This window comes from Leptonychotes weddellii, chromosome 15 (assembly GCF_054177405.1).
Source record: "Leptonychotes weddellii isolate Sample4059 chromosome 15, ASM5417740v2, whole genome shotgun sequence".
Lineage (NCBI taxonomy): Eukaryota > Metazoa > Chordata > Mammalia > Carnivora > Phocidae > Leptonychotes > Leptonychotes weddellii.
Window position 1 is genome coordinate 16798308 of NC_138383.1, and position 18416 is coordinate 16816723.

At 57.9% G+C, this 18416-nt stretch overlaps 1 protein-coding gene across 5 annotated transcripts in view; it reads left to right on the top strand.

Annotated features, from left to right (window-relative positions):
• Window positions 1-14228, top strand: part of UBTF (upstream binding transcription factor) — a 15368-nt gene extending 1140 nt beyond the window's left edge. For 2 of the 5 annotated variants that reach the window (XM_006738783.3, XM_081804870.1), the window contains exons 2-21: window positions 1539-1676; window positions 3121-3296; window positions 3830-3913; window positions 4011-4166; window positions 6608-6672; window positions 6958-7078; window positions 7436-7546; window positions 7885-8018; window positions 8173-8314; window positions 8626-8667; window positions 8792-8905; window positions 9001-9156; window positions 9533-9688; window positions 9790-9900; window positions 10275-10363; window positions 10466-10655; window positions 11385-11432; window positions 11540-11611; window positions 11706-11849; window positions 11941-14228. In XM_006738783.3, coding sequence (XP_006738846.1) covers window positions 1619-1676; window positions 3121-3296; window positions 3830-3913; window positions 4011-4166; window positions 6608-6672; window positions 6958-7078; window positions 7436-7546; window positions 7885-8018; window positions 8173-8314; window positions 8626-8667; window positions 8792-8905; window positions 9001-9156; window positions 9533-9688; window positions 9790-9900; window positions 10275-10363; window positions 10466-10655; window positions 11385-11432; window positions 11540-11611; window positions 11706-11849; window positions 11941-12066 — 2295 coding nt within the window. In that variant the 5' untranslated portion in view covers window positions 1539-1618 and the 3' untranslated portion in view covers window positions 12067-14228. Of the gene's footprint in view, window positions 1-276; window positions 411-871; window positions 891-1538; window positions 1677-3120; window positions 3297-3829; window positions 3914-4010; window positions 4167-6607; window positions 6673-6957; window positions 7079-7435; window positions 7547-7884; window positions 8019-8172; window positions 8315-8625; window positions 8668-8791; window positions 8906-9000; window positions 9157-9532; window positions 9689-9789; window positions 9901-10274; window positions 10364-10465; window positions 10656-11384; window positions 11433-11539; window positions 11612-11705; window positions 11850-11940 lie in introns of those variants that run through there. The other 3 variants (XM_081804869.1, XM_081804871.1, XM_081804872.1) reach the window with 3 other exon arrangements.
• The last annotated feature ends 4188 nt before the right edge of the window (window positions 14229-18416 follow it).

Below are 18416 nucleotides of genomic sequence, written 5' to 3' on the forward strand. Positions count from 1 at the left end.
GGGGAAGGACGCGCTCGCTGCCCCGCTTCTCCCGCCCCCCCTCCCGCTCCTCCTCCTCCCTTCTCCCTCCTCCTCCCCGCTCCGGCGGCGGAGGCTGCGGCGGCGGCGGGGGGTGTGCGAGCTGAGGCCGGGGCCGGCGGGCGGGCGGCGGGCGGGCTGCCTGCAGGCGGAGGGCGCTGTGCTTTGTGCTTTTCGCCGCGAGGAGCAGCAGGCAGCAGCAGCCACAGCCGCCGCCGCCACAGCAGCAGCCGCCGCCCCAGCGCCGCCGCCGCCGCCGCGCCCGGAGGAGGAGCCGCTGCCGCCGCGGGAGGGAGCTGCGGCTGTGCCCGGCCGAGCGGGGGAGGGCGCCGCCGCTCAGAGCCGGGGAGGGAGCCGCCGGAGCGGGAAGCCCGGAGGCCGCGCTGCGCCGGGTAACCGAGGCGGCTGAGGACGCGCTCCGGGGTCGGGGCCAGGCGGCGGGGAGCGAACCGCGGGTGCCGTAGACGCCGGGGGGGAACCCGGGGCGCCCTCCAGGCAGGGGACTGGACGAAGGAGGATCAGGGCACTGGAGAGGACGCCGAGAGCCGGGGGAGGGGAGGGCAGGAAGCGAGGCCCGAGCCGAGCCCCGGCCGCGGGCACAGGAGCCCGCGCTTCTCCGAGCCGGCAGGCGCAGTTCTCGCCGGCCGCCGGAGGGGGCGGCGGGGCCGGTGAGCGCTGCGCCCCCGCCTCGCGGCCGCCGTCCTCCCGCCCTCTCCTTGGCTCGGCTCCCCGGAGGCCGGGGCGGGGGCGCCGGCGGGGCTGGGCCGCAAGCTCGGGGGAGGAGGCGGCGGTTCCCGCCGTGGTCGCGCCTCTGCGCTGGGCTCCTCCGTGCGCGTCGGGGTGGCTGGGCGGTGGCGGCGCCTCTGACCGGGGTGGGTGGCTCGGGGGCGGGGGGGCAGGCTAGGCCGCTTCTCTCCGGCTGCTCGCCCGCCCAGGCGGGCGGGGACGGCGTCGGGAGCCCGAGGGGGGGGGCGGCGGGAATCCGGATCCGGTCCCCGGGGGCGGTGCGGCCGCTGCGCTCCCGGGCTGGCGGCGGCTGCGCTGCGTCCGGGTCCCCGCCGGGTTGCGGAGGCGGGGGGAACCGGCCGGGGGGAGGCGGGAGGAGGAGACTGCAGCGCGTGCCCGCTTCCGCGGCCGCGCGCGCCCTTTACCCGCCCTTCCTCCTCCCCCGCCCTCCAGCCTGGGGCCTCCCCGGGGCGGGCGCACAGAGGAGGAGGAGATTTTTTTTTTTTTTTTTTTGGCCGGGGTGGGGGAAGGAGGGCGGAGGGCGGGCGCTAGCTGCACGCGGGAGCTGGGAGCAGTCTCTCGCGTGGGCAGGGGAGGGCGCACGCGGTGGAGCCGGGCTGCGGGGCGGGGGGGGTGGCGCACTCCCACACCCACCGACCCATTAGGTCTCCTGGGGTCTTGGCAGGGTCTCCGCGAGAGGTGGACTTGTGCCCCCCTCCCCTTTGGGGGAGGGAGGAATAGAAAGTCCCTCAGCTCGCATCCCGCCTGAGTGGGGACTGGTGTTTCTCGTTAAGGGTGAGGTGGGTTTCACCGCGGGTTGCCCGGCCAGCACGACCGAGGAGGTGGCTGGAGGAGGCAGCTGGACGGCTGAAGAATGAACGGAGAAGCCGACTGCCCCACAGACCTGGAAATGGCCGCCCCCAAAGGCCAAGGTAGGAGCTCTTTAACTTATGTGCTCTTTTCCCACATGGCTGGCTGCAGGGCCCACTCCCCTTCCAAAGGGGTCGTCTGCATTCTCTGAATTGAGATGAGAGGGGACATCTTCAGTTTTATGAGTCGAGTTTGGCCAAACCCAAGTTATTTGGCCTTGAGGCTATGAACCGTATTTTTCATGCTCCATTCTTGGGTTAGAGCGGGAGAAGGAGGTCTGTGCCAGCCTTCTTTCTGGGGTTCCCAGGCAGGCCAGAGTGTATCCTGTCCTCACCCAGTGTCCTGGAATGGGAGGAAGGATGAGGAATGCGGGGGAAGGGGGACAAGAAAGGGATTGGGAAGGCTTTTCAGGTGTTTTATTGTTATTCAGAGGACAAGGTTCTTGGTCAGGCAGGTGGAGAGAGAGGGTATTTTGGTGGTGTGAGACTCCAAGTCAGAAGAAGGTCCATAACCAGACCCTACCCCATCCAGTGGGGATCCTGTGTGTATGAGGGCAGGGGGTAGGATGAAGCTGAGCATCTGGCCATGACTGGGGGACACTGGGAGGAGAGAGGATTATTGGCCCATGTGACCCACCGTGTGGAAGCCCTGACCCAGGTTACCAGATGCAGATGCAAATGAAGAGCCCTTTTGACTCCTAGCCCTGGATGTCTGTTCTCCCAGCTTACCTTCCAGGGTCGCTACCCTCCAGAGAGGCCTACTGGAGCTGTATTTCAGTGGCCAGAAATAGCTGGTTCAGACCCCTTTTTTGGCCTCCATGGGGAGTTGGACCCAGAAGACAACTCAGAATTCTGGGGGTTCTCCCTGGAGCCAGGGCCCTGACAGCCTTTGCCCACCTGTCTGTCTTGCCTCCCAGCTGTCCTGTATCGTTTTTCCATTTCCATTCCATTTTTCTTACTTGCCCCAAATTACTCAAATCTCTGACGTTAGTTTACGGTTGTGCAGGAGAGAACCCTCTGCATGGGTTCTTACTTCCCACACTCCATCCTCAGTCCTTACACATCTATGGGATCCACCTAGAGCTTAAACTAGGCAACACATTTAGATGTGTTTTTGCCTCCCTGCTTCTCTCCCCTCTCCCAGTAAGTTCGCTGCTGGCCCACCAGGCCCCAAATCACCGCAGCCTCATTTCTTTCTCTTCCCCACAATAAATAGTAGCCTGAGGCAGTCTGGCATGTTAGAAATGATCATGGTTTTGAAGTAAGCCAGACCTGACTTCAAGTCTGGCTTTCTAGGTATGATGCTGTCTGGACTGGAATTCCTGTTCTAATCCATATGGTCACAGTTTTCTCTTATGACTAGATCATGTCTTGTCTTTGCCTTCAGATCGGAGGTAACCAGGGATTTGGGATGCTCTGGGAAAGAAGGATTGAGCACTTAAGGACTGGGGAACAGATGAGGGGAAAGCATGAGCTGGGTATGATTGCTTTTCTTACCCCTCCCCAGACCGCTGGTCTCAGGAAGACATGCTGACTTTGTTGGAATGTATGAAGAACAACCTTCCATCCAATGACAGCTCCAAGTTCAAAACCACCGAGTCACATATGGACTGGGAAAAAGTAGCATTTAAAGACTTTTCTGGAGACATGTGCAAGCTCAAATGGGTGGAGATTTCTAATGAGGTAACTGAATCCCCCCCCTTTCCTGACACATCTACACGAACCCCTGCTTCAACCTTCCTGGTGGGGGAGAGGAAACAGAAGTCTGTAAACAGGAAGGAAAGAGACCAGGCGAGGTGCTCATGTGGTCGCCCTTGTGCATTTGGGAGGTGGCACGGTTGACAGCGCCGGCCTAGAGTTCTCAGTTCTGCCACTTTCTAGCTGTGTGGCCTTGAATACTTGCCGTCTTGCAGCTTCTGTCGCCTGAGCTGTTCTGGGGATTGAATGAGGTGCTGGCATGGACAACACGTCGAGGTCAGGTGGTCACCTTGTTGCTGTCCTTTGGTGTCTGTGGACTGCCTGGTCCTCTGCCGGAGGCGTGGGCCAGCACCTCGGTGTCAGGGGCTGAGTGGTGGCTGTTGGCCTCTGCCCTTCCCCCTTTGATAAATTCAGTCTAGTGGAAAATAGAGGAGACCCGTTGGAAAAGAGGGATATGCTCTGGGGTGGTGTTTCCCTTTCCGAACTTCCCCTTGCACTCACCTCCTTTCTTGCTCCAGGTGAGGAAGTTCCGAACATTGACAGAATTGATCCTTGATGCTCAGGAACATGTTAAAAATCCTTACAAAGGCAAAAAACTCAAGGTGAGTTTCCAGGAGGAGGAGCATGATATGTAGGAGAGGAATGGGCCAAAGAACAGATACTGTCTGACTTTCACCGTGTCCTTGACCCTCCTTCCAGAAACACCCGGACTTCCCAAAGAAGCCCCTGACCCCTTATTTCCGCTTTTTCATGGAGAAGCGGGCCAAGTACGCGAAGCTCCACCCTGAGATGAGCAACCTGGACCTGACCAAGATTCTGTCCAAGAAATACAAGGAGCTGCCGGAGAAGAAGAAGGTGGGGGGAGGGGGGTGAAACGGGGAGGAGGGAAAAGGCAGGGAGCAGCTGGTGCAGTGTAGGTCAACTGTCGGGGGAGGCTTAGAGGGACTTGGCATCGGGGGGGTGGGGGCGGTCAGCAGAGCAGAGTGTAGGGCCTCGGGCAGCCACACTTGATCTCCTCCTCCCGGTCCCACACACAGTCAGGTACAGGGACTGTCGAAGGCGTAACGTGGACTGCGGCAGGTGCTCAGTCCAGCCTTTGACCCCACAGACAGTCCACAGTTTCTCTCACACAGCTCGGCTTCTGTGCTCACATGCTCTGTCAGGCTGGCCCAGCGGTTCATCCTCTGACGTTTCCCACTGTGGTCTCATCTGATGCACGCAGTATCCCCATACAGGGAACCCCTGGAGAAGGGGTTATTCTTATTGTGTGGGCACAGAACTGAGGCTCAGGAGGGACTCGTGTCCTGGGTCCCCCCACTAGTGACAGCGGAGCAGGACCCGGGTGTGCTTCTCGCTGCCACATCCACACGTGAAGTGGGCTTCCTTCCTCCACGCGCACGTTCGCCCGAGGATGCCCCGTGTCCCTTGTGGCCTCCTGCTGTCCCAGGCCGTCAGAGATCATTGACCTTGGGCAGAGGTTACCCCAGTCTCCCAGGCAGGGTTGGACCCAGTCCTGCACGGTGAGGTCAAATGGACCCTCCCTGAGGTTTGCAGCCGGGCCCTGAGCGAGATGGGGGTGGGGTGGGGAGAGGGACAGCAAGGGTGCCGGGCTGCGAGGCGGAGCCACGGAGAGGGGTCAGTGAGGGGCAGCGGGAGAGAGAAGCGGGCACACTGGGGGAAGAAGAGACCAAGCCGCACATAGCCAGCTCTCAGGAGGCAGCACTGGCCGCCGCCCCACGCGTAGTCCTCCGTCTTCCCGGTCCGTGCACTCTGGCTGCAGGCTCACATGCCCCCTTGGTTCTGTACCCGAAAAGGAGCCAGCTTGGCGGGGTGAAGCCAGCTGTCTCCACTGCCACCCAGGCCCAGCCGGGGTAGGAAGTGGCGGAGTTCTCCTTGGCCCCTCTGACGGGGAGGTCGCAGAGCAGACCGTACACACGACACCCAGACACTCAGGGTGTGGGAGGCAGAGGCCAAGGGTCCCAGGACCAGGGAGGGCTAAGACACTACGCAGTAGAGCGGACAAGGTGCTGGCCTGGGCAACCCAAGACTTGGGCCCGTTCTCGTGACTACCCCTGAATTGCTGTGTGTGTGACCTGTGGTAAGTTCCTTCGTTTCTCTGGACCTGGTCTTTATCTGAGGTGCGGAGGGTAAGCCCGACCCTGTGCGTGACTTGTTCTGTGTAAGGAGGACTGAGACTGGGGCAGAGTGGACTGGGCTCTGTTCCCCGTTTTCTGCAGGAACCACAGGGGAAAGTGAGGCTGTCTCTTCCTGTGCCTGGTGCCTCTTCTGGGAGAGGCAGGGGTTGAGCTCAGTTGCTGTGAGCCCCTGGACCCTTCCAAGGCTGACTCTTGTGACTCAGGGGGAAAGAGAGAAAAGAGAGCTGGACGTTGAGTGGTAGCCAGTAGAAGAGGAGAGGAAAGGGACTGGTGGGAAAGGAAGGGTGAGGAATGGAGAGGCAGAAACAAAACAGGGAAGTAGTCAGGTGATGGCGGGAGGGGAGGCCAGCCCTACAGGAGGAGGTGGAGGAGAACGAAAAGAAGCCAAGGCAGAGGAGAGCCAGGGGGGTGGGGGAGGGAGGGCTGGAGGAGCCCGCCAGCTAGGAGCCGGGAAGAAGGTGACAGGAAGGGGTTCAGAATGGGGAAGGCATGTGAAGGATAGCCAGGGGACTGGAGGTACTACCACTCAGTGGATCGGGAAGAAAATCCAAATTCAGGAGACCAGTCTGTTAGAGCGTCATTTACGTTGCAAGAATTCACTCTGGGTGCCTTCAACACCGTCTCCCCTCAGGCCTTGAAAGCAGGACTCAGCCTGCCCCCTGGCCCTGTGGGCCACCTTGGAGGCAGCAGACCAATGCCGGCTGCCACAGACATGGGAGGAGGGAATGATAGGGGCAAGGCCTACACCACCTCCTGACTCATCACGGGGAGTTCTGCGGTGTTGGGGAAACTGGGGGAGGTAGGGTTGGTAGGGTCAGGGGGAGTCCCAGCGCTGTCACTGCTCACTGGGACTGGGTGAGGCCGGGTCCCACTTCTGGGACTCTCTCTCTCAACAGGAGGGACTAGGATGTAGAATGTGTTCTGGGAGACCCCAGTAGCTCCCACTGTTTGGTTCTAAGCCAACAGTCTGGGCTACGGTTGAGTCTCCCCAGCCCACTGGAAGGCAGGCCACCATCCCCTGCCAGCTCGCGCCACCCTCGGTTTGTCCACATCACCGCTGGGAGGCAAAATAGCAAGGACTCAGTGGCTTTTATAGCTCAGGCTTTGGGTCGTGGATGACCCCATCCCCTCCTCCCCCAGATGAAATATATTCAGGACTTCCAGAGAGAGAAACAGGAGTTCGAGCGAAACCTGGCCCGGTTCAGGTAAGGCAGTGGAGCCCAGAGGAGGGCCACAGGGCACTGGGTGTGGCAGGATAGGGTAACCCCGACCAGAGCCTCAGGCTTGCCATCTGTGGGGCATGGAAGACGGATGGGTCACGTGTAGACCCTAGTGGGTCATGCTCAAGGGCAGGGACAGGCAGGTAGCCACTGTCCCACTCGGCCCCAGTTGATAGGCCACCAAGCCTCGGTGGGTGGGGCAGCTAGCCGGGGTCTCCCTGGCAGGACCCCCCAGCACCTGCTGACTGTCGCTCCCCACGCCCTGGCTAGGGAGGATCACCCTGACCTAATCCAGAATGCCAAGAAGTCGGACATCCCCGAGAAGCCCAAAACCCCCCAGCAGCTGTGGTACACCCATGAGAAGAAGGTGTACCTCAAAGTGCGGCCCGACGTGAGTGTCCGGCCGGGGGGGACGGGAAGGGTGTGTGGTGGTGGCCAGGGGGGAGCCGCGCCAGGTTGGCCGGGCACGGTGCAGGGGAGCAGGAGAGGAGGCCCCTCCCCAGGGCTGGGCTGCATGGACAGGGCCTGGGCCAGCTGGCGTGTGAGTGCGTGCGTGCGTGCGAGTGTGAGCCTGTCCCCTTGCACCTAGGCGGGACCCCCGCCTCTCCACTTTTCCCCTCCTGGCCTGTGGGGGACACTCATGTGACCTCCTGTGGCCTGAGGGGGCGGGGGCCTCTGTGCCCCCCTCCCCCCGCCCCTCTCCCTGCCCCTGGCTGCCTGTGTGTGTCTGACGGCTTTTGGTTTGCAGGCCACTACGAAGGAGGTGAAGGACTCCCTGGGGAAGCAGTGGTCTCAGCTCTCGGACAAAAAGAGGCTGAAATGGATTCATAAGGCCCTGGAGCAGCGGAAGGAGTACGAGGTTAGGCTTCCGCTGCGCTCCTCCCCATCCGGCTCTTCAAGAGCCTCTGCCCTCTGACTCTGGCCTCCGCACTCTGCGGGAGGCAGTCACTCCCTGTCCCTCCATTGAGGGAGGGGCCTTTTGGGCCCCTCACCTCTGCCCCTACCTTCCCTGCCCCCCCCCATGAGATCTCAGGCTAGGGCAGGGCAGGGCGCCATATCTCGTGTGATGTAGCAGACACACGGCCACCCCCCAGCTTTTGCTCCCTGCCTCCCCTCCCCAGCGGCTCTCCCCCCCCCACCCTGGCCCCGGCTAACCCCACACCCCGTTGCCCTCCATTCCCCCACCTCACTCTGCAGGAGATTATGCGTGACTATATCCAGAAGCACCCTGAGCTGAACATCAGTGAGGAGGGCATCACCAAGTCCACCCTCACCAAGGCCGAACGCCAGCTCAAGGACAAGTTTGATGGGCGACCCACCAAGCCACCTCCGTGAGCGCTGCCCTGGGGTGGGGGTGGGGGGTGAGTGGGCCAGTGAGCATCTAGGGAGCTCGGTCAGGCTCTGAAGCCGAGGAAGCCAGCTGCCCTGGTCCCTCGGGGAGGCCGCTCAGGGAGGACACGTCTCCTTCCCTGCTGGTTCTGACAGGAACAGCTACTCGCTCTACTGCGCCGAGCTGATGGCCAACATGAAGGACGTGCCCAGCACCGAGCGCATGGTCCTGTGCAGTCAGCAGTGGAAGCTGCTCTCCCAGAAGGAGAAGGATGCCTACCACAAGAAGTGTGACCAGGTGAGCTGTGCTAAGGAGGACTTCTGGAGACACATAGGCCTGGCCTTGGGAGTTGAAGCAGGAGATCTGACCCCGGCTAGGGTCAGTCGGTTACTGGGCAAACGGATTTCGGGCCCCTGCTCCAAACTCCGTGGTGTGCTGGGTCTAGCACCTGGGCTGCTCAAAGTGGATTGGCCTCAGGCCTTGTGTCTACGGCCCGTAGAGGGAGTCGAGGCCCTGTCCAGACTGTGCACATCTTGTAGACGGTGATTGTGCCTTGAGAACCAGCGGGTCCGCCCCCAGACTGACCCTGACTCCCCCTCTTTTTCCAGAAAAAGAAAGACTATGAGGTGGAACTGCTCCGTTTCCTAGAGGTGAGTGTTCCTGTAGGTGGGGCATCGGGCAGACGTGGGCCTTGGGATTAAGGCCCTTTGGACCCCCGGGAGCAAGCTGGCCACCAGGCGCGCAGCCCCATGCCACCTCTTGTCTCCGGACCAGAGCCTGCCTGAGGAGGAACAGCAGCGGGTCCTCGGGGAGGAGAAGATGTTAAGCATCAACAAGAAGCAAGCCACCAGCCCAGCCTCCAAGAAGCCCTCGCAGGAAGGGAGCAAGGTGCACAGCGGGCACAACTGACTGGGGGTTGGGGGGGGGAAGTGGGGCTCCCCGCCAACACCCCCAGGACCGAGACCTTCTTTGTCCACCTACAGGGCGGCTCCGAGAAGCCCAAGCGGCCAGTGTCAGCCATGTTCATCTTCTCTGAAGAGAAGCGGCGGCAGCTGCAAGAGGAGCGGCCCGAGCTCTCGGAGAGCGAGCTTACCCGGCTTCTGGCCCGCATGTGGAATGACTTGTCGGAAAAGAAGAAGGTCAGGCTCCCTTGGCCCACAGGGGCTGTCAGGGCCGGTCCTGGCCGCTCCTCCCCCAGGGGCTAGCTGCACTTCCTCAGCCTTGGCCTGTGTGAGCCACACGTCTGCCTGGGCTCAGATGCTGAGCCTGGGAGCTCCACAAGCCGGAAGGCGGGAAGCTGTCAGCCAAGGGCCCGGGCTCCCCAGGGAGCAGAGCCGGTTGGCGCACTGAACCCCAGGCTGGAGACATCTGCACCAGCCCACGCCTCCCAGCCTCTGAGCCTCTGAGCCGCCCCGCCCTGGCCAAGGGGGTGGGGGGAGCCTTGCAGTGCTGGACGGGGAGCGCGCGCCCCCTGGGGGCGGCCGGAAGGCTGACGCCCCTGCCATCCCTCCGCAGGCCAAGTACAAGGCCCGGGAGGCGGCGCTGAAGGCCCAGTCCGAGAGGAAGCCGGGCGGGGACCGTGAGGAACGGGGCAAGCTGCCGGAGTCACCCAAGAGAGCTGAGGAGATCTGGCAGCAGAGCGTCATCGGGGACTACCTGGCCCGCTTCAAGGTGGCAGGGGGCCCAAAGGGGTTGTTCTGCAGCCTGCCCACGCGGGCCGCCTCCAGCCCCAGGTGACCCCTCCCATAGCTGACACCCCTGTTTGTCTCCAGAATGACCGGGTGAAGGCCTTGAAAGCCATGGAGATGACCTGGAACAACATGGAGAAGAAGGAGAAACTGATGTGGATTAAGAAGGCAGCCGAAGACCAAAAGCGATACGAGGTGGGAAGAAGGGCTCCGCTGGCCTGCTCGGTGGGCTCGGGGGAGCTGGCCGCCTCCCTGCGCTTCAGTGGCCGGAGCACCCTTTCCTCGGTGGGTGGGCCGTGGAGCCAGGAGCCCCAGCCTTGGTTGTGTGACCCTAAGCAAACGTCCCACCTTCCCGCTCAGAACCTCAGTCACATGTCCGTAGATGGGGGCGGTGGTACGTGTCCTGTGAGTGTAGTTGTGATAGCACTTGGGAGCGGCGGCGCCTGACCCAGGTGTGAGCTCCCCGGCTCTGCCTTGGTTTCTAAGGCACTGATGGCCTGGGGCGGGAGGCAGAAGTACTTCCGGGTGGGGGAGTGCAGCGAGCGTGACCCTCCCGGGTGTCCCCGCAGAGAGAGCTGAGTGAGATGCGGGCGCCTCCCGCTGCTGCAAACTCATCCAAGAAGATGAAGTTCCAAGGAGAACCGAAGAAGCCTCCCATGTGAGTCAGAGGGCCGGAACCCACCCTGGCCGCGGGGAGGGTCATGGCCAGAGGGTTGCTGGGTCGGCGTCTTAACCCTCCCTGCGCCGCCCCACCTCGTAGGAATGGTTACCAGAAGTTCTCCCAGGAACTGCTGTCCAACGGGGAGCTGAACCACCTGCCGCTGAAAGAGCGCATGGTGGAGATCGGTAGTCGCTGGCAGCGTATCTCCCAGAGCCAGAAGGAGCACTACAAAAAACTGGCGGAGGAACAGCAGAAGCAGTACAAAGTACACCTGGACCTCTGGGTCAAGGTGAGAGGGCTGGGGACCCTTGGAAGAAGGAGGCATCGTCAGGCTGGTCTGCATTCATGATTTCATTCAGCGTCCGAGCAGGCCTATAGGGTAATGATTGCTGTCAAAGAAACCAAGGTTCGGAGAGGTTAAGTAATCTACCGAAGGTCACGCAGCTAGTAAGTAGAATAATCCAGATCAGACTGCCTTTTCCAACTCCAGCTGGGACCGGCTCCCCTTCTGCACCCTGGGTGAGCAGTCAGATCTGTAACATGGGGAGGGTCACCTATGTGTTCCCCAGCTATCCAGGCAGGTTAACCAGGGGCCCTGGGAGATAGCAGGGTGTAAGTGTCCAGAGATTTGGGGAGCCCCAGACCCCCTCATCTGTGGCTCCAGGCTTGCAGGGTGGGAGTGTTGATACCAGGGTGTGGTGATGGTTGTGGGGGCTTCTCTGAGCTGAGGAAGGACTAACTCTGGAGCCTCTGCTTGGGCAGAACAACAGGAGGGACACAAAAACCAGTAGTCCTAGGGCGGGGTAGCCCAGAAAAGGGTTCGGAGCATCTCGAGAAGTAGTATTGGAGCTGTGTTCTCGGATCCTGGGGGGGCTGTCTACAGAGACCCAAGGTATGGGGAGAGTAGCAGGGGCAGAATGGGGTCGTGGTATGTGAGGGTTTAGCCCGCTGCCTGGCGCTTGGTCACCTGCAGATTGGGTGGCGTTCCAACCTTTACCTCCCCCTCTGTGTCCTACAGAGTCTGTCTCCCCAGGACCGGGCAGCATATAAAGAGTACATCTCCAATGTGAGTCTGGGAGCAGGGCGGCGCCGGGGAAAGGGAGGGTTTGGGGGGGGCCAATGTCTGGAACTCACGGCCGCTCCCTTTGTCTGTGTCCCCATCCTTTCCCCCAGAAACGTAAGAGCATGACCAAGCTGCGAGGCCCAAACCCCAAGTCCAGCCGGACTGCCTTGCAGTCCAAGTCGGTAAGGAGCTCCTCCCAGACTGGGTAGGGTGGGGGGATCCTCCGGGCCTGGAGGGGTGTGGCCGAGACCACTGATGTGCCTCCGCCCCTCCCAGGAGTCTGAGGAGGATGATGAAGAGGACGAGGAGGATGAGGACGAGGATGAAGAGGAGGAGGACGAGGAGAACGGGGACTCCTCTGAGGATGGCGGGGACTCCTCCGAGTCGAGCAGTGAGGACGAGAGCGAGGACGGAGATGAGGTCAGGTGGCGGGGCGGGGCAGCGGGGGGGAAGGTGGGGGGGGCTTGCCAGGACTGCCACCTGGTGACCGTGTTCCTTGCCCCCCCCCTAGAACGAGGAGGATGACGAGGACGAGGACGACGACGAGGAGGACGATGAGGATGAGGACAACGAGTCTGAGGGCAGCAGCTCTAGCTCCTCTTCCTCGGGGGACTCCTCGGACTCTGATTCCAACTGAGGCTCAGTCCCACCCAGGGCTCCCCTCCCCAGCTGACCACCTTTGTTTCTCCCCCATGTTCTGTCCCCTGCCCCCTGGCCTCCCCCACTTTCTTTTCTTTTTCTTTTCTTTTTTTTTTTTTTTTTTAATCCGGCGGGGGAGGGGCTGGAGGAGCCCAGGCCAGGACTCTGCAGCCTCAGAGACACCAGCCCTGGGGGGCCCTCCAGGGAGCGCAACCATCAGACTGAGCCACCACTGGACCGGCCCGGCCCAGCCCTCTTCTGCACTTGCGGTTCCGTCATGGACAATGGACCTGGGAGTGGGGTGGGGGGTTCCCAGAGTTCGGTGAGGCCCTCCACGCCTGCCGCCCAACCCATGGGAGGGTGGAAGCTTGGGGAAGACCCCTCCCTTCCCAGAGGGGCTTGCCGACTGGACCCCTACATTGGAACTGGAGGCAGGGAACGTGGGGGGAGGAGGGCAGGAGCCTCAGAGAAAACGGGTGCTGCCCCGTAGCCCTCTCCCCTGCCCTCTGCAGGAAGGAGCTGCCTGGACCCACTCGCGGGGGGAGGGGGCAGAAGTGTTTTTTATATATGTGTATATATTTTTTTTTTTAAGCTCTGAGCTGTCAACGAGACGTTTCCTACCGATCTCGGCTGCCGTCTCTGTTGTCATTTCTGGGAGAGGGAGGGTTTAGGGGGTAGGTTTGGGACTTTTTTAAAACGGTCTTGATGCGAATGGAAAAGTGTGTGCGTGTGTGTGTCCGCCTGTACATAGCATGGATGCACCTGTGGATGTGTGCATAGGCGTGTGTGTGTGTGCGTGCGCGCGTGTGTAAGAAAAGGGGGAGCCCACCTCAGTCTGTGAATCTAGTGAATGGGTTGGTGAGGGCCAGGGAGACCTTGATCCTGGTGGGAACAGGCTGGGGCAGCCCCTTTCTCCACATTCTCTGCTTTGCCTAATCTCTGATTCAGTGGGGGGGGGTGGGGCGGGTACTGAAACCACTCTAACTTTCCTGTAGCTGCTTCCCTCGAGGGCCACGTGACTCTGAGCCCGCTGGTCTCCAGCGGGGCATGGGGAGGGGGCCAGACTGGGTGAACCTAAGAGCATTTATTCAGTGGGAAAGGCCTTCCCCGTTCACCTGAGAGGTTGCCTGGCCACCTTAGGCTCAGAAACTGGGCTTCGAGAAATATATTGGAAGCTCTTAACATACACCCCCTCCTGCCTTTCCCGAAAACCTCCAGAACCCCCCACCCCCATTCCCTTTGATTTCTCAGGTCTGCTCCCTTCCCCACCCCTCCAAACCCCCAGCTGGGGAAGGGGTCTGCAAAGGCTGCTTTTGCAGCTGTCCCTCTAACCCTTCCTGGCCATCTCGAAATTTCTGGTACCCTAATTCCTTGGACCCTTAATAAGCCAAGCCACCTTATCTCTGTGGATTGAAATTTTTACTTTCTGATTAAATTTTGGCGCTTTTTTTCCCCCCTTACAATCATGTCAATGACCTATTTAGTTGGGGCTTTGTGCTTTTCCGCCTTCTCCCTCTGAATGAAAGCCAAGGGGTGGAGGAAGAGTGGGAGTCCACCCAGGGGGTGGAATGGGAAAGGTGGGTCCCACTCCCAAAGGAAAGCAGACAATCTGCTTTGCCTTGGACGTGGTGCTGGGGGTGGGGGAATTAGGGGAGGATACTCCCCACTCCCACTCCCCTTCCTTTGTCCTGACCCTGATATAGGGGTTCATAGGTTCTATTTCTTCCCAAGAGCCCCTGCAAAGAACCCCATTTTCCTGTTTGAGTGCCCCTATACTGTTGTGTTTTAGTGGAATGTGTTTTCATTTAAAAACAACTTTGAATGGGGCACTTTTTTTTTTCCCCGTTTTAAAAATCGAAAATTCTTACAGTACGAACAGGGCTGTGGGGATGGGGGTGTTGGTGCTGTAAGAGGTCACTCTGAGTGCATTTTGGCACTGGGATGGGATGGTTGGAGTGGGAGGACCCCCCCCCCACTCTCTCCCCTTTTTTTCTAATATTTAAGGAGTGTTTTTGTAGGTTTCAGCAACAACCACAACTTGAATTTGTATCATGGGAGGTGGGAGGGAATGTCTTAGAGGTGTCTGCCTAAGCTTAAGGCCAACTGTAGAAGTTTTGTTTTCCCTCTTTTTGTACAATAAAGTGAAAAACAAAGGTTTGACTTGCTGTCTGCTCACTGGAATCAATGAAGGGCGGGGTGTGGGGGAGATGCACCAAGTTCAGCGGGGAAAGACTCTCGAAGCCAGCTTGTTTGCCCCTTCTCTCTAGAACCATCTTTCTCTTCCTAAAGATTCCATAGGCAGCCTACCTTCACATTTTTCTGTGCTATTATTGCACTTCGTTTCAGTTCACCTTGGGTTGTCAGACCACTAAAGACAGAATTTGGGGAACGGATACATTATTTTCTCCCAGAGTGCACTGCCTTGGGAAATTGGGAGCAACGAACTATTAGGGTCAGGTTCACCCTGGTCATGTAAGGATTTATCATTGGGAGTTGGGGTGACCCTCCTATCATGAGCGGTCAGCCTCACCCAGGGTTAGAGATGACTTTCCTAACTCCACCCAGGGCTCTTATGGGAAGTGGGCTGGGCCAAGATGACTCGCCCTCTGAGGTTAAGGAAGATAGATAGCCTTCCCTGCATAGGCCTTGGCCAGGTTCCTGGAACCACCAAGGGCTGGAGACCTAGTCCCCATCCAGGAGCTCTCCCTTGGCCCCACACCCTGGTGTTCTTGGCCAAATTGCTGGAAACCTCACTGCCCTTCATGGTCTCCCATTTCCTCACCTCTCACTCACCACTCTCCTGGGGTGACTCTAAATTCACCAGCATGTTCATCATTCCATCCAGTGGACACTTGTCCATCTCTTGACTTCTTGGTCTATTCTGCTAGCATTGGCTCCTCATTCTATCCTAGGTATTCATGTCACCTTATGAACCTCCAATTATCACCCATAGGTAACTAATCCAAAAGGTGGTATCTACAGAGACCGCTCTTACAAACTGCAAACCTGTGTAGATTTCTGTGTATCCTCTGGGATATGTTGCAGGCACTTCATCCCTCAAGGCCCAAAATGATCACCAACCTCTAGTTATTCAAACTAGAAACTAGGGTATCAGCCTTGACTTCTCTCTCCCTCTTAAACCTCCATATGTATTTGCTCACCTAGACCTGTCCATTCCACTTCCTGTATCTCTCCCAAATCTGTGCACCCTTCCCCATTGCTGTCATCCCCATCCTATTCAAGGCCACCATCATTGCTCAACTTCCGCAAAGACTTCCTAAAACTGGTCTTCCTGCTTACACTCTTGCCCCCTACAGTCCATTCTGCACACAGCAACCAAAGTTATTTATTTTTTTTTTAATAGGGTTTTGCCTTTTCTTTTTTTTTTTATTTTATTTATTTATTTGAGAGAGAGACTGAGATAGAGAGAGCATGAGAGGGGGAGGGTCAGAGGGAGAAGCAGACCCCCCTGCTGAGCAGGGAGCCCGATGCAGGACTCAATCCCGGGACTCCAGGATCATGACCTGAGCCGAAGGCAGTCGCTTAACCAACTGAGCCACCCAGGCGCCCCCAAAGTTATTTTTAAAAAAGAAATCTGGGGGCATCCTGCTGGCTCAGTTGGAAGAGTGTGCGACTCTGGATCTCTGGGTCATGAGTTTGAGCCCCACATTGGGTGTAGAGCTTACTTAAATGAATAAAAAAAAATTTTTTTTTTTTAAGATTTTATTTATTTGACAGAGAGAGACACAGCGGGAGAGGGAACACAAGCAGGGGGAGTGGGAGAGGGAGAAGCAGGCTTCCCGCGGAGCAGGGAGCCCGATGCGGGGCTCGATGCCGGGACCCCGGGATCATGACCTGAGCCGGAGGCAGACGCTTAATGACTGAGCCACCCGGGCGCCCCTCAGATTTTTCACTTTATTTCTTTAAAATTTTTTATTCATGGGGCGCTCAGGTCATGATCCCGGGGTCCTGGGATCGAGCCCCACATCGGGCTCCCTGCTCCGCGGGAAGCCTGCTTCTCCCTCTCCCACTCTCCCTGCTTGAGTTCCCTCTCTCGCTGTGTCTCTCTCTGTCAAATAAATAAATAAAAATCTTAAAAAAAAAAAAAAGAAATCTGGTTACTTCTGTACTAACAACTTACATGACTCCACAAGGCCTGGCCCCTGCTTCCCATCTCCCACCTTCTCTCACCCTGCTCTTCCTAATCACTCACAACGATCCAGCCAAATGATCTCTTTTGTTCTTCAAACATGCCTACCACAGGGCCTTTGTACTTTCTGCCCCAAATGCTAATCTCTCAATTCTACACACAGCTGGTTTTCTCATCCTGCAGGCTTCAGCTCAAATGTCACCTCATAGACAGGCGTTCCCTAACAACCCTTTCTAGTGAGGGCTCCTCCTACATCTTTGTTTCTGTATTTGTTTACTTGTTTATTGTCTATCTCCCCAAGTAGAAGACACCTTATCTGCTTGTCTACTACAGTAACCCCAGCACCTAAAATTGCCTGGTATACATTTGACACTCAAGAAACATTTGTTGAATGAGTGACTTAGTATGGCTGACAAGGTCCTGGGGGATCCGTTGCCCCTGCTGGCCTCTGTACCAACTCAGCTATATTAGCCGTCCAGGTCTCAAAACATGCCACTCTCTCTCCCAGGGCCACATTCTGCCTGTACACATCACCATTCCCTCTGCCTCGAATGTTCCTCTTCACCTCACTGTCTAGTTAATTCAGGGCTCCCCTTAAAAGATCACTTCTTCCGGGTGGGGGGGATCTTCTCTGACCCCTTGACAAAAAAATCATGCCATTTGTTTCTTCAGCAGCCCGGATGCCTTCACACTCAGTCTTGTTTCATCCACATCAGGCTTTGCTGGGGTGTAAATTCCACTAGGACAAAGTCTGTGTGTCTCTCTGGCTCACTGCTTACACCCCAGGGCCTCGCCCAGAGCCCAGACCAGCGCAGTCCTTAGTGTTTATTGACTGACTGATGCTAACTGTGGAGACCGGGCACGTTCCCAAAGAGGTCACCACCACTGAGCAGCCCAGGCCAAGGGCTGGATGAATAGAAATGATCCACTTGTAAAGGAGTTTGGTGTGAGGATGGCCACGGGTGGGAAAGTGAGGAAGGATTTAGGTAAACAGAGAGGAGACAGGAAGTCTTCCTGGGCATGTGTAAATTCCTCAGGGCAGATATACTGGGCATATTTAGAGACTGAGAAACAGATCATCATCGTCGGAGTTGAGAATTCCTGATTCACATTTTGGAGGTTCCTGAAGGCCTGGCCTCACTTCAGTGATCTTCAGAGAGTCTCCACCAGCTGGTCCCACAGTACCTACAACATATACCAAACTGAACTTGTCCTTCTCCTTATATCCTCTTATCTCCTCCTCAGAATTCCCCATCTTGGTTAAAGGTGTTTTCAGGGCTTGTCCTTTACCTCATACACCTCAATCGATAACAAAAATCTACCTACTCGGGGCACCTGGGTGCCTCAGTTGATTAAGCGTCTGCCTTCGGCTCAGGTCATGATCCCAGGGTCCTGGGACCGAGCCCTGCATCGGGCTCCCTGCTCAGCAGTAAGCCTGCTTCTCCCTCTCCCTCTGCTGCAACCCCTGTTCGTGTTCCCTCTCTCCCCCCGAATAAATGAGTGAATGAATAAATAAATACAATCTACAGACTCAGCATGCCAGAATGATCTACTTAAAATTCAAGTCTGATCAAATGGTTCCCCTTGAGGACTCCTCATGGCCTATAGGGCTAAAGCCCATATTACTCAGCACACCTTTAGTCCTGTATGGTCTGACCTGCTCACCTCCTGCTGCTTCCCCACCCATTCCTATGCTCCAGCCAGGCCCCAAACCGAACCATACTCCTGAAGCTTGCTCTTTGGGATGTCTAGTGCCTTCCTGGCCTGCCTTGACCTAGTTCATCTCCCACTATAAGAAGCCGTTACTGACCAACTCTCTTACATAATTTTAACTGTCCTCCTGGCGACCCCATCCCCTGTGCATCTCTCTCTTGTTTTTTTTTTGTTTGTTTGTTTAAGATTTTATTTATTTATTTGAAAGAGAGAGAGCCGGAGAGGGGGAGGGGCAGAGGGAGAAGGAGAAGCAGACTCTCCACTGAGCAGGGGCCCTACAGGGCTCAATCCCAGGACCCCAGGATCGTGACCTGAGCTGAAGTCAGACGCTTACCTGACTGAGCCACCCAGGTACCCTCTCTCTTGTTTTTATCAGTGTTTGGCAATTATTTTCCTACAGTTCTGTCTACCCGACAAATTGTAAACTTCTTGAGGAAGCACAATTGTCTTATTTCATCTTTGTATCCCAGCACAGGGCACTGTAA